General features: G+C 55.2%; 1 protein-coding gene across 14 annotated transcripts in view; it reads left to right on the top strand.

Moving 5' to 3' along the window:
• Nucleotides 1-14,759, top strand: part of DNAJB12 (DnaJ heat shock protein family (Hsp40) member B12) — a 19,859-nt gene extending 5,100 nt beyond the window's left edge. The window contains exons 2-10 of one of the 14 annotated variants that reach the window (XR_010935945.1): nucleotides 2,945-3,125; nucleotides 4,388-4,533; nucleotides 6,622-6,807; nucleotides 6,928-7,007; nucleotides 9,179-9,288; nucleotides 10,777-10,949; nucleotides 11,611-11,761; nucleotides 12,884-12,929; nucleotides 14,003-14,759. Coding sequence is in view for 7 of the 14 variants with exons in the window: in XM_067710624.1 (XP_067566725.1) it covers nucleotides 2,945-3,125; nucleotides 4,388-4,533; nucleotides 6,622-6,807; nucleotides 6,928-7,007; nucleotides 9,179-9,288; nucleotides 10,777-10,949; nucleotides 11,611-11,708; nucleotides 12,884-12,913 (1,004 nt within the window). In the remaining 7 variants the exon portion in view is untranslated. Of the gene's footprint in view, nucleotides 1-2,944; nucleotides 3,126-4,387; nucleotides 4,534-6,621; nucleotides 6,808-6,927; nucleotides 7,008-9,178; nucleotides 9,289-10,776; nucleotides 10,950-11,610; nucleotides 11,762-12,883 lie in introns of all 14 variants that reach the window. The other 13 variants (XM_067710624.1, XM_067710625.1, XR_010935948.1 and 10 more) reach the window with 13 other exon arrangements.
• The last annotated feature ends 75 nt before the right edge of the window (nucleotides 14,760-14,834 follow it).

Consider the following 14,834-nt stretch of genomic DNA (forward strand, 5'->3'; position numbering starts at 1 on the left):
CAGTCTGGGTTTGAGGAGGGGCCTCCCCTAGTAGCTTTGGCCATAGAAATGCTCTCACATCTACCTGAGCTGCTACTGCTCCCACCCCAGCTTTGGTCTCTTCCACCAATTTCCCTTCTTTTTAAATGTCTGCCAGCTTTACTGGGAAGCGGCAGAGTCAGGATTTGAACCCAGTCATGTCTGTCTAACTCCATCGCCACATTAAGCTATTCTGTCTCCTACTCTTTTGTTACTTTGCCTGTCAGCCACTGTGCCATGATGGATGTAACAGTGAGACAGGACGAGGCGGTCACATTCGGGGCCTAGCAGAGGGGATGTCCAGGCCACAAGAGAGACAATTGTCGACAACCAGAAATGTTGAACTGCCACCTCAAATAGGAACGTTGTGTGTGACCCAGAGCACATCCATTCCCCTTTAGGCTCTCTTTCTGCAGTGTAGGGAAATTAGAGGGGCTGATTCCGTGTAACTGCCTAAAAAGCTTCCAGACTCTTCCCTGAAAGGTACTGGAGAGAGTCCATCCCATCTCCTGGCTGATGCTCCTGTGCACCTACAGCAACGGAATGGCTGGTCACGTTGTCCTTAGGGCATCAGCCTGGACCACTGGGGCTTCCAGAGAAATCGAAATAAACAGCTTCTTTAAAAGCCCTAGGAAACCAGCAAACCAGCTCCTCCCTCAGTGCCATCTTGATCAGCATCGCTTTACCTGTTGGTTTCTTCCTTTGCCATTTCCTTGGTGCCTGGCATAGACCTGGAGCCTGGGACGGCCTGACGTCTCACGGTTACAACTGGGTCCAAAGCCAGCTGGGTGCTGAGACTTCGCCTTCCTAAGACTTGCAGCTCCCCAGCGCCCACACCTTGGGTCCCCTCACCTCCCTGGCCAGCCAGTTCATCAGCCCAGGTCACAGTATTAGCAGCCCCTCATTTCAAACTTTTACTCTCTGTCAGTCTTTGTGCCAGGTGCTTATACACATCTCATTTCATCCTTATCTACTGTGAGGAAAGCGAGATTCAGAGCAATTTCACAGATCAGCCAGGGTCAGTGTTAGGAAGTGGCTGAGCTGAGATTTGAAACCTGGGTCTTTGTGAATGAACTTCTCTCTTGGAACAGCTGTGCTGGAAGGGGCTCCCCCTGCCAGGCTCGTGTGTTCTGGGATAGCAACGTAGTCAAGAGCATGGTTTCAGGAGCTGGACATCCTGGAATTTAAGTGCTGCTACTCATCTTGTATAGCCACAGGCAAGGTGATCAAACGCAGCTCCTCCCTTACAACAGGGATGGCAGTAATAAGACCCAGCTCTAAAGTCACTATCAAGATTAAATGGGTGTGGGCTTCCCTGGTGGTGCAGTGGTTGAGAGTCCGCCTGCCGATGCAGGGGACACGGGTTCGTGCCGCAGTCCGGGAAGATCCCACATGCCGCGGAGCGGCTGGGCCCGTGAGCCATGACGGCTGACCCATGACCGCTGACCCATGACCGCTGAGCCCGCGCGTCCGGAACCTGTGCTTCGCAATGGGAGAGGCCACAACAGTGAGAGGCCCGTGTACCGCAAAAAAAAAAAAGATTAAATGGGTGAATACATGCAGAGCACCGTGTCCAGGCCTGCTGACTCAGTGAGCACTCATCACTCTCTCCTCTCTGAGTGCCTTCTCAGGCTTTGCTACAGGGGCCTCTCCACCCCATCATGCAGGGCAGGCTCACCTGTCAGCCTCTGTATTGGGATTTCCCAGCTGCTGACTCAGTGAGGACACGTGAATTTACAGCGGTGGCTCAGGACACAGTGGTCCACTTGAGCCCCAGTGCTCTGCTCTCAGCGAGCCCTGCTCCAGGCTTTGGGTGAGACCCACATGCATCGCAGTAGAGAGTGTCTGACACCCAGCACGGTGCCTGGAGCCCCACAAGCACCTGGCACATTTGAGAAGGAAGCTGATGACCATCCAGACTGTGCTGCCATCCTTCCTCTGCACAGAGGTGTCCTGGGTCCCTGCAGTGGTCCAGATGCCTGGTTTCCCAGGGCGCTGTACCCCAGGCATGACTAGGGGGCTCAGAGCTGGTTTTGTGCCTGTAATAAATGGGCACAGGGGACTCCTGCCAGAGATATAGGCCTTTCCTCATTGCGTCGGCAGGCACCAAGGACTTGGGTTTGAATAACTGTGACCCTCTCTGAGGGTGACAGCTAAGGCCCTGTATAGACTATGAACATTGAAGTAGGACATTTGATGTGGCCAGCCATTTGGGAAAGGTGAGCAATAGCAAGCAGTGAGCACAGCAGATGTTAGTCCTGAGTCTCACACCACCCCTGGCCCTCTGGGGCAGAATCACTGCCCCCCCATTCCTCTCCATGGCTAAGGGAGAGGAAGCCTTCTCCAGGAAGCCTTCCGACCAATCCCAGCTGACTCAGATGGTCCTGCTAAGTGGAATCCCCATTACAGAGTACTTTGCCCATCTTCTCACTCAATGGAAGGTGGCTATTAAACACATTACTTTGGGATTTAATGGTTTATTTTTATGCTGAGTTTAAAAATGATCTACACCCGGGCTTCCCTGGTGGTTGAGAGTCTGCCTGCTGATGCAGGGGACACGGGTTCGTGCCCCGGTCCAGGAAGATCCCACATACCACGGAGCGGCTGGGCCCGTGAGCCATGGCCGCTGATCCTGCACGTCCGGAGCCTGTGCTCCGCAACGGGAGAGGCCACAACGGTGAGAGGCCCGCGTACCGCAAAAAAAAAAAAAAGATCTATACCCTAAGAACTGTGGATCCTAAGAGAGCAGGCAACTATCCCGTTAGCCCTCCACAGGCCCAAGTCAGGGAAGGAGCGACCTTCGTTGGGAAAAAGACTGGGTGGGATGCGGGGGTCCCGGGATCTCCCAGGGCCAGGCAGTCCCTCAGCCATTGCACATGGCCTTGCTGGAGGAGGAGCCCTGAATAGTTTCCTTGCTTTTGCACAGCCCTGATCGAGTCCCTCAACCAGAAACCACAGTCGGCCAGCGACCAACCACAACCCACAGAGGCAACCCAGGCGACCCATAGGAAAGCAGGTGGGGCCGGCACCCCCTCGGCCAACGGTGAAGCCGGAGGAGGAGAGAGCACCAAAGGCTACACTGCCGAACAAGTAGCGGCCGTGAAAAGGTAGAGGGCTGGGCGGCAGGCAGGGGCCAGAGCCTGGTGTGTTGGGACATTTTCAACTCTAGAGAAGGCTTCCTGCAGCCTGTCATCCACCTCACCTGGGAGGGTCTTAAGGCTGGAGGAGGTTCAAGAAGTCGAGCTCACCAGACCCTCTCCTTGTTTCCCACAAGGCTCTGGAGTGCCGGCCTCAGGGCTCCACTGTTCCTCCCGCCAAGACAACCCACAGCAGAGGCTGGAAATGCTGACGCTGCCGGCTTCCTCTGCCACTGGCCAGCAGGTCCTGGGCCTCGTTACACAGCCCTGTTTGTCAGAGATGAGGCCTGGTCTCCCCTCCAGATACTCCCACAACCCACACTCCTGCCCCCAACAAAGGCCCTTTCAGATCAGAGCCTGTGTTGGGTAGAGTGGAGACAGGAGACGGTTATCCCTCCGAGGCTTGGGCCGACCCTGCACAGAGCAGCTCACTACCAGGCTGAGACGTCCAGCCAAGGCTTCTCAGGCGTAGCTACTCCTCCCATTTCTCCTGAGGCCTCCCTACCAGCCAGCCTCGGGAATCCCTCTGCAGTCATTCCCACATGGTCCTGGCTGCTACTGAAGACATTGGCAGGCTTCAGGCCTGGGGTTCAGCCTCTGTGTGACCCAGCGTGACTATAGTTTGCCATAAAAGCATTTGCCAAATTTACATCTTTCTGACCAGACAGGATTTTGACCAGACAAGCCCATGGGTTATAAGCAATAGAAACTGATTGTGGGCCAAGAGTCAGGGGTTCTCCAGGGAGCCCAGGAATAAGAATTAGTGGAAGAGAAACAGCATCTCTTCAGGGCCCTGAGATGGGGTGAACAGACACCTGCCGTGTCTGGCCTCTCTGTTACCCCCTCAGACTCGGATAGCCAGGAGAGTAGAGCTGGCAGAGCCTGGAACACACCTGCCCTTGGGCAGAAGCCCCTGATGGACGGACACTGACAGTCCTTCTGTGGTTGCCTGCAGTGAGGGTGCTGTTAGCTCAGGGTGCTGTTAGCTCAGGTTGCCTGCAGTGAGGGTGCTGTTAGCAGTGAGGGTGCTGTTAGCTCCTGGCCTGGCAAAAACAGCGACTGTCCCCTCTTAAATCCTGAGTGTATTCTTGCTGTCTCTACTGGGCCTGTCCTGCTGGTCCCCAAGCCTGCTCAGAGCTGTGCACCCACACTACTCTTTCCTCGCCCGCCACACCTCCCCTACGTGTTTCTCCACGTAGAGGTCCCCCACCAAGCTCCACTCTCTTCTCTAGGGTCAAGCAATGTAAAGATTACTACGAGATCCTGGGGGTGAGCAGAGGGGCCTCAGATGAGGACCTGAAGAAGGCCTACCGCAGACTGGCCCTCAAGTTCCACCCTGACAAGAACCGTGCGCCTGGCGCCACTGAAGCTTTCAAAGGTGAGCCGGCCCTGGTTCCCTAGTGTTTGGGTGTTCTGATCGCCTGTCCTTGGGGGGGGGAGGGGGGAGGGAGGGGAGGAGGGAGAGAGGGGGGAGGAGGGGGAGGGGGAGGGGGAGGGAGGGAGGGAGGGAAGGAGGGAAGGAGGGAAGGAGGGAGGGATGGGGGAGGGAGGGAGAAGGGGCTTTTCCAGGAAATGGCCTTGGGAAGTGGCTCAGGTCCTCCCAGCTCAGGAGCTGCTTCCTGGGAAGAAGGTCCTAGTAGCCGCCTCCAGCCACATGGTCTGTCAGAGCACAGATGGCGCCACTCTCGTTGCCTCTCAATCCCCGGGGGTTACAGGCGGGGAGCTGAGGCAAGAGAGGCCAGGTGTCTTCTCCAAGGTCACATGGTGATTGAGGGGCAGAAGCAGGCCTCCTGACTCACCCGTGTTCACGTCCTCATCCTGGGATCTTGGTAATAGTTTCCCTCTGCTGAGAAACTAGGTGGCCCTGAGTCAGAGCTTGGCCTCCTCAGCACCAGCAGCCATGGCCAACCCGCCCCGGCCTCTTTACACACACACACCCTCCCTCTCACACCACACACAGCCTAGGGCCTGCCCTGGGGGGACGTGAAAGTCTCTCTGGCCTCAGGGCCTGTTGGTTCTGGGGTGGGTGCTTCAGTTCTGGCTGAAATGATAAGCTGCCCTTTAATCATTTATATTTTCACTGAACAAATCAGGCACACGTGCGGGCTCTGTGCCAGCACTGAGTTGCTGGGCGCTGCAGTTCCACAGACATCTCTTCTCTCACACCCACCTTGTCCTCTGTGGGACCTTCAGGATCTTAGGCTCACTCCCTCTGGGCGATGGCGTGGTGACTAGCCCTGTCTGGCCCAAGCAGGGTGCTGTGCAGTACGGGGGCTGGGACCACAGCCAGATGGGGAGTCTGCAGCAGAGCAGACCCCAAGACCCAGTGTGCCGTCTCACAGCGCTGCCCCAGGTGCTCCATTGCAGGCTGCTTGGGGTTGGTCCCCAGTGAGGCAGTCTGCAGGCATCTTCCCCCACTGCTGGTCCGCCAGCCCCAGGGGAAGAAGGAGAATGGGACTGGGGAGGCAGGGTAGCTGTGGTTAATGTTTCTCCAGCCCTGACCTCTGCCTGCAGCCCTGCACTACAGGCACTGAGAGACCACACCTGGCCTCGGGGCCTGTCACAATGGGAAGAGGAGGAACATTCTCCTTATTCTCAGGGGTTGCAGGTTGTGAAGAGATGCAGCTTTGACCTCCTCCTTTGAGAGAGTGGGCCGCTGGCGAAGGAGCAAGAGACGAAGGAGGGCTCGGAGCTGGGGCCTTCGGGGCACAGGCCTCCCACCTCGGGGGCTCTAATGGGGAGGGCCCTGGGCTGGGCCAAGGAAGAGCAGCTGGGACCTGGACCCCAGGGAAGACAGGGCTCGCCCTGCCACACCGCCAGCAGTGGTGAGCCGGGGGACGTGGCCCCTCCTGGGAGTTCCTGCTGCTCTCCAGTTTACAGCAGCACACCACATGTTTGTGCAGCCCTCATGTCGTGCTATGACTTCAAGATTACATACCCTCCAGAAAGGGGGTGCCCCATCCCACTGGACACCCCAAGAGAGAGTGATGAGGTGGGGGCGTTTTGGTGGTTTTCATAAAGTCAGAGAGCCGACTTGAAGCAAGACACACCTGGGTTTGATTCCTGGCTCTGCAGCATCAGACCTGCGTGAGCTGACACTACACCTCTCTGAGCCTCAGTTTTCTCATTGGTAAAATGGAGCTGGGCTGTTAGGAGTAAGAAAGATAATGCCCATAAAGGGCCTGACGTGTAGAAAAAATCGGACCGTCATCGCGAGGTGGAGAGCAAGGAGCCTGAGCATTAATCCTCCACCCGGCCCAGGCTGCTGGCATTCACGTAGAGGTATTCCTGCATGTCCCCCACCAGCCCCCTCTTGCTCAACAGCCAGACTTCCTGCTGGCCCCTAGGACTCCTGCTTCCTAGAGCAGCACTTGAGTACCTGAAGGAAGTGAGTGCTTGGCTGCCACAGGCGCCTCCAGCCGCACCCCCAGCATCCTCGGGCCTGACCTTTCTACCTCCTTTCTAGCCATTGGCACAGCATACGCAGTACTTAGCAACCCAGAGAAAAGGAAGCAGTATGACCAGTTCGGCGATGACAAGAGCCAGGCAGCCCGGCACGGCCATGGGCACGGGGACTTCCACCGCGGCTTTGAAGCTGACATCTCCCCTGAAGACCTCTTCAACATGTTCTTTGGAGGTGGCTTCCCATCTAGTAAGTCCCCCCCGCTGTCCCCACAGCCAGGCCTCCCTGTTGGTGATGGTGGGAGACGGGATGCCAGCCTCTCCCGTTCCCAGCAGCCCCACTCCTGACTCAGTCCCTCTGACCCTCCAGGTAACGTCCATGTCTATAGCAACGGCCGCATGCGCTACACGTACCATCAAAGGCAGGACCGCAGGGAGAACCAGGGTGATGTGAGTGAGGAGAGCGCTGGGGAGGGGATGGGGAGGGTGCCTGGTGACACCCGAGGGGATGGGCCCTGGGCTGGGGAGTGATACCCCTCGCTGACACTCTGCGGCAGCAGTGCCCCCAGAACTTAAGCCAGGAAGCCATCTTGGCCCCCCCGTGCCATCCTGCTGAGGGACACCAGAGGGAACCATACTGCCCAGCACCCATGGCCAGAGTGGGGGTTTCATGGCCTCTGCTGGGGAACGTAATGCAGAAATTTCTCTACCTGCAGGCAGGTTCCAGTGTGAATGGCCTTTGTGAGGTCCATTTGTTCTTTTGGGGTTTTTTCCTTTTTTTAAGATTTAATTTTATTCGTTTTTGGCTGCATTGGGTCTTTGTTGCTGTGCACAGGCTTTCTCTAGTTGCTGCGAGTGGGGGCTACTCTTCGTTGCGGCGTGCGGGCTTCTCATTGCGGTGGCTTCTCGTTGCAGAGCACGGGCCCTAGGTGCGGGGGCTTCAGTAGTTGTGGCACACCAGCTCTAGAGCGCAGGCTCAGTAGCTGTGGTGCACGGGCTTAGCTGCTCTGCGGCATGTGGGATCTTCCGGGACCAGGGTGTGAACCCATGTTCCCTGCATTGACGGCGGATTCTTAACCACTGCACCACCAGGGAAGTCCCGGTCAATTTGGTTAAGTCCTAAGTGACATTTTCCAAGCAACGGAAAGTTAAACTTAATGATAGAATTGAAAGCATGACATCATAGGGCTGGCTCTTCTTGCTTCTTTTCAGCACTCTTTAAAAATGTATACAGGGACTTCCCTGGTGGTACAGTGGTTAACAGTCTGCCTGCCAGTGCAGGGGACACGGGTTCAATCTCTGGTCCAGGAAGATCCCACATGCCACAAGGCAACTAAGCCCGTGCGCCACAATTACTGAGCCTGTGCTCTAGAGCCCGCGATCCACAACTGCTGAGCCCGTGTGCCACAACTACTGAAGCCCACGCACCTAGAGCCCGTGCTCCGCAACAAGAGAAGCCACTGCAATGAGAAGCCTACGCACCGCAACAAAGAGTAGCCCCTGCTCGCCACAACTAGAAAAAGCCCGTGCCCAGCAACAAAGACCCAATGCAGCCAATAAATAAATAAATAAATAAATAACAGCAAAGAGTAGCCCCTGCTCACCACAACTACGAAAAGCCTGTGCCCAGCAACGAAGACCCAACGCAGCCAATAAATAAATAAATAAAATTTATTAGAAAAAATGTATACAAAACTATAACAAGACAGTGCATCAAACATATTTTGAATGCCACAGATTATAAGACCAGCTGGCTGACTAAAATTAAAGCAGTTAGCTAAGATTAAAATACTGCGGACAGTTGCAGAATATTTAAAATTATGCCAGGCAGAGGGATTCTCTTTTGCTCTGATAACGTGGCCTTCTGTTTTTATCCATGTTTTAAACTTTTATTTTGTGTGTATTTAACACACAGAAGAGTTTTTTAAATCACAGATTATCACACAGTGAACAAATTTTTTTATTTGTAATTTCTTAACTGGCAGTTTTTAAATTGGTAATATAGTCATATGGTTCAGAATTCAGAAGAGTGTATATAGGGAAGGTCTCCCTCCAGCCCTGCCTCCCAAGTGTCTGGAGGCAGACACTTTTTTTGTTTGTTTGTTTTTTGTTTTTTTTGCGGTACGCGAGCCTTTCAGTGTTGTGACCTCTCCCGTTGCGGAGCACAGGCTCCGGACGCGCAGGCTCAGCGGCCATGGCTCACGGGCCCAGCCGCTCCGCAGTATGTGGGATCTTCCCGGACCGGGGCACGAACCGTGTCCCCTGCATCGGCAGGCAGACTCTCAACCACTGCGCCACCAGGGAAGCCCTGAAGGCAGACACTTCTGTTCGCTTTTTTTTTTGGTATTCTCTCACAAGTAAATACGTGTACCCACCTCCCACCCCAGCATTTAACCCCAGTTGCTGCTTTGTTTTTATCTGGGGAAACTGGCAGGTAGAGGAGTTTCTGTATTTTGGGGACCCGTGGGAGGGAAAGGGAGGGAGCGGCGTCATGGCCTATCTGCATGGCAGCTGGCTGCCACCACCTGGACTCCATTGTGCTGGGGGAGCTGGAGGCGTTTGCCGCCAGCGTTGCCCCCCACCCAGGTCCAGCTTGGGTGACCGTTGGCTCTTCCCTCCAGGGTGGGCTGGGGGTGTTTGTCCAGCTGATGCCCATCCTCATCCTGATCCTCGTGTCAGCTCTCAGCCAGCTCATGGTTTCCAGTCCACCCTACAGCCTCAGCCTGAGACCGTGAGTACCTGCAGCTGGGGTGAGGCGGGATGGTGGGTAGACAGGGGCCTTTGAGTCTCAGCCCCCATCAGGGGCCTTCCTTCCCATCCTCGTCCTGCAGGTTCTTGATCAAAATGCAGAAAGATGATTAGAATCCAGACTTTCCCTGTTAAGCTGAGGTTCTTGATCTTGTAAGGATCACAGTACCCTAAGAAAATGCAATGAAACCTGCAGATCTTTTCCCGAGAACACTGCACATACACCTGGTTTGCATATGATTTCACAGGCTGCATGACACTCTCCCGATCTTATCTGCAAGCCTTGAAATAAGAACCACTTCTCTTCCATTCTGGTTGGGGGCCCTGGGGCCATGGGAAGAACAGGGGCTCTAGAGTCAGAGCAAGGGTGGCTTTGAATCCCAGCTCCTCTACTAACTAAGCAGCTGTGTGACCCTGGAGTAGTTACATAACTTCTCTGAGCCCTGGTTTCCTCATTTATAAAGTGGGAAGAATAACATCATCTACCTGCTTATGAAAAATAAATGAGTAATACACATAAAATGCCAGGCTCATTAGAAATGCTTGACAACATTTGTTGAATGACTATATGGTCTCAACCACCGATAGTGAACTTGGGCAAGTTATTTGCCCTTTTAAAGCGTCAGCTCCCCTCATTTATTTCCAGCACCTGGCCCAGGATCTGATACAGAGCTGGTGCTCAGCTTCTATTGCTGGAAGCCCTCTGCTCCCATCTAGTGGCCTGGCTCTGCCTGGGAGCCTGGCAGGATCCCTCTCAGCCAGCAGGGAGCAGAGTCGGTCCACTGGACCCACACCAGCAGGCACAGGCGCTCTGTGGCCTGATGCCAGCCTTTTTCTCTGCAGCCCGAGAGCTGAGAGGCAAGAATGGGCAGACAGGGGCTGTTCTCACCAGAGCACTAACTCCTGTCTGCATGTTGAGGCTCTTCCCTGAGCCTGCAGAGCCTGCAGTTGGAGCTGGAAGATAGAATCCAAGAGATGGAAGGATACAACTCCTTGGAATCCTTCCTGTCATTTTGTTCCTGAGACTCTTCACTCTATACTGGGAGCTCCTGGATACACAGGCAGGCCCTTAGCAACGATTGGCTTAGGGGATGAATGAGGGAATGGAGGCACAGGGAGCTCAGGTCACACAGCTCGTTAGAGGTGGAGCCTGTGTTTGCTCCAGGTTCCCTCCTTCCCTGACCAGGCCCTCCCAGAGAGGGGCTTCTCCACAGAAGCCCCAGCAGCGGTGTGGTAAGCAGAGAGCCTGAGGAAGGCCTTGCCATAGTCTGTGCCGCTCATACGGGAGGGACCCCCTGCCCTTTCTCCACACCCTCATTTGGGTAGCGTGGAGTTCCTGCTCTAGTTTGGGAAGGAAGCAGCTGCTCCTGTGGCCTGTGTGGCGCCTCCTGTTGGGAGCCCCACTCATTCCTAGAGCTGCCCTGGGCCTGGGGACCCAAGCCCACTTTGTGCCTGGTCTGTTTCTGGCCAGGTCGGTGGGCCACGTCCACAGGCGAGTCACTGACCACCTGAACGTCGTTTACTACGTGGCAGACACGTTCTCTGAGGAGTACACAGGCTCCAGCCTCAAAATGGTTGAACGGAATGTGGAAGACGATTATATTGCCAATCTCCGAAACAACTGTTGGAAGGAGAAGCAGCAAAGTGAGTGTGTGTGTGTGTGTGTGTGCGTGAGAGAGAGAGAGAGAGTGTGTGTGTGTGTGTGTGTGTGAGAGAGAGAGAGAGAGAGAGTGTGTGTGTGTGTGTGTGTGTGTGTGTGTGTGTGTGTGTTTGGGGGCACAAAGCTTGAGAGCAGGGAAGGAAAAAGCCCTGCTCCCCCAGTGATCTGTGGGCGCAGGACCTGGCACTGCCCTGCGCCAGCCATGTCCTAGCCAAGAACCGGCCTCCACCCCTGTGTTTCCCTGGGGCTGGGAGCCAGGAGCCACCTGGAGATGTCCTCCAGCTTCCGGTAAATCACTGCAATCAGCCTGTTGTTTGGCTGCCGCAGGTAAGTATGTAGAGAGAGATTGGAACATTTCTCCTCCCCACCCACCGATTGGGCATCTGGATCTATCCGTGGGACCCTGGGGCCGTCTCACCAGAATAACAGTTTCTCTCTTTGGCTGGCCTCACCTATACTCTGTAGAAAGGGGCCTCTATTCTGCTCCCAAGGTGGGACCATATTTCCTTCTCCAGGGTCTACCCTAAGGGAAGCCAGCTCTGCCCCAGCTCCTGGGCCTGTAACTACCTTTCCCCTCCCGAAAAGGCCAAGCAGGCATCGTAGCAGCCTTAGAGGTTGCCCTAACCCTGCCACATTGCTTTGCAGAGGAAGGCTTGCTGTACCGGGCCCGCTACTTTGGCGACGCAGACATGTACCACAAAGCACAGAAGATGGGCACCCCGAGCTGTAACCGACTGTCAGAGGTGCAGGCCTCCCTGCATGGATAGTCCTGGGCCCGCCTGCCACCGAGGTCCAAGTATGAGCCAGGGCCTCCTCTGCCCTGCAACTCCTGGCAGCTCTGGCCTTGGTCATGAGGCAGAGGAGGGTGGGAGGAGGGAGGGAGGGAGCCTGTGATCGTGGCACGGTTTCCCTGTCCCCAGCCTGGCCTCCAGCCTGCAGAGTTGGGACAGCTCTGGGGTGTGCTGGGAAACTGCAGTTTTAGTGCCCTTCAGTGCTCCTCCACAGCACCCTACCCTGCTTGCTGACTCTGGAGCTGTGGGGTGCCCAAGGCTGCTGCTGAGGGCCACTCATGCCTCCTTGGTCTACTTCAGCCATCCAGTCCCCCATGGCCCTTTCCCAAGTGCAGCAGACTATTATCTGTGCCCTGGGATTTAGGCTGCCGAGTATTACTGGGCCCCCGAAAGCCCCCCCGACACTCCCCTGCTGACACCAGGATGAACCACGTGGGAACGGGTGGGCCGAGAGCCCTTCCTCTTCCCCTGTCCTTCCAGGCAGGAGGAAATGGAACAAGGTGGTTGGGCAGCCAGACAGCGCCCCGGGGGGGAGCCGACAGGCTGGGAGCAGGAGGGGCGCGTGCCCCCAGACTGGTCCTTGTCTGGTGGGGTCAGAGGCACTCTTAACGCCACTGCACCTGGAAGCCGCAGGCATCCGGCCCGCCCAGGCCTCTCACCTGTGGTCAGAAGAAGGGAACAGAAGGTCATGAGTTCAGGGTCGAAGGAACAGAGAACCCTTAGCACAGAATGAGTGGGGAAAAAAGGTGCTGGTCGCAGGCTCCCCGCCTCCTTTACCCCTGTGTGTGGATAGCAGGCTCTGTTCCCAGCATTTGCCAGAGGGGACAGCTTGGACCAAGTCCAGAGGAGTGTGGGCAGAGCCGCTAATGGTTCTTTTTTGTGTTGGTCCGCTTGCCCACCCCCTCCTCTGCCTGTGTCCTCTCAGCAGGGATCCAGCTACAGACTCTGCTTAGAGGCCGTTTGCTGGTGCCTCTGGGAGAGAGAAACAGGCTGCAGGAGGGTGACGGGGCAGGGGCTGAGGTGGGCGGCGCCGGACAGGGCCGAGGAGTTGGCTTGTTAGTGTGGGCTGAGCTGGAGGCTCTGGGGCACGTAACTGCCAAGCTAACTGTTACCACTCTCCTCCCCAGACTATGAAATCCCTGGAGAATTTGTGGTGACATGCACTGAGCCAAGGTGACGAACTGTATATTTAAGGAAAGACAAAAAAAGAAAAAAAATTAAAATGGAATTGGAGGCCGGACGCTGCACAACTGCCCTCTCTCTCACCCAGTAACTGCAGAAAGCTGTTAGGACAGACAGGAAAACCTGACATGGGGCTGCTTCCCTTCCTCCCAGGGCTGGCAGAAGCTCAGGCTTCTCATCGGCTCTCTCCTAGGATACAGAAACCATGACAACGAAAGTAGAATGTAAAACTTGCAGCAAATGTCTGTAGGAAGGGCTGGGGAGGGGGCACCCAACTGCCTTTCTTCCCCCCTCCCAGGAGCTACCACCAGTCACCTCAGTGGAGGTAATCAGAGGTGTTGGCCAAGGATAGAGAGGAGGAGGAAAGAGAACTCTGTAGAATGTAATTTATAGATGCGTGTATATGTATGTATCTATTTATATGTAAATAACACATATAAAGATATAGAGATATATAGAGATATAGTCTACTTTTTAAACTATGCAGGGATTTGGTTGTTGAGTTGATTTCTTCCCTGTTTTAGAAAACAAAGCCTGTTTGGGGAAGGCAGCCTGGTCCTTCAAAGGCTAGACATTAGCCGTAGCTGACAGCATGAGGAAAGTTGGGCCACAGCTTGTAACGTTCCCCTCAAGCCCAGCCTGCTTTTGATGGCAGCAGTAATCATGATAGCATAAATCTACAGAGAACTTGGAAGGTTGCCAGCTGTATGGTTAAACTGGAGGGGAGCAGGCTGCGGGGGAAGAAAGGACTCCTGGGGCCAGATGCCAGGTCAGTATTGAGTCATGGTAGAGGCCCTAGATGGCCTGTGGGGATGAGACCACCCACCGCAAGTTTGGCCAGCTCAGGTAGGCGCTTTGTTTTGTCCTGGTGCCCGCGACCCCCCTGCCCCCACTGCCACTGAGAGCAGCAGTGTTGGAGAGGGGAGCCAGGTTCTGCCTGACCACCTCCCCGCTTAGTCCCTATGTGAGTTTTGCCTTATAGGTGCCCCAGGGCACAGCCCCATTGTTGCTACTGGTTTTTCCTAAGCCATGTACCAAGGACTCCAGAAGGCTTTTCCTCCCAGAGTCAACCACGTGGGGCCCGGGACGCTGGGGCAGAAGCCGACTCCTGAAGAAAGTCCATGACCGTGGGCGCCTCTGTCTCTACCCTCCGTGGACATGATGCCACCCGGCCTTCTCTTGCACGTTGGATAAAGGATGCACCTGAACCAGAAGGGTTTTCTTATGGTCACCCTCAAATGAGGATTTTTCTCCAAACAGCAGTTGCTGCCAGGGCAAGGGAGGGAGGTTTTATTTATTCCCACAGTTTATACTGGGCCTTTTGGAATTACCGTTTTTCCCAAATTTTCCTCTGGTGGTGGGTGTGTCATTGAGCCTGCCATCCTCCAAAGCCTTACTACCCCAAGCTGCCAGCCAGGAGGGGATCACTACCCTCCCAGAGCTTTTCTTCGCTCTTTTTATAAAAGTCCCCCAACAAATAGGATTCTTGCTGGGAAAAGGAGCTTGGTTGAGGAGAAATGTCAAATACGGTTTTTAAACAAGGTCCTGCCCTGTGATGAAGCGCCCTTCCCCGCCCGGCCCCCCCTCTCCCCCCCCCGCCCAAAGAGATGCTCAGAACTGGATGTGGGTGAGAGCGCCCTGCCTGTGGTGGCCCTGGTGCTCGGCTCCCACCACCCCAACCCTCTGGTCTCAGTAGATGTCCCTAGACGGGCTGAGCCATGTGCAATAAGAACATAGATCCTAATGGATCCACTGAGAAGCTGTATTTCTTGAAATAGAATTCTGAAATTGTATATCTATAAATATATGTTTATTATGTGATTGTTTGGCCTTGGTGGGTCTGTGTTGAGCAAGGGGGTTGAGCTGCGTGGGGAGCAGGGCATAAGCACCTGTTGC

Source organism: Pseudorca crassidens, chromosome 16 (genome assembly GCF_039906515.1).
Source record: "Pseudorca crassidens isolate mPseCra1 chromosome 16, mPseCra1.hap1, whole genome shotgun sequence".
Lineage (NCBI taxonomy): Eukaryota > Metazoa > Chordata > Mammalia > Artiodactyla > Delphinidae > Pseudorca > Pseudorca crassidens.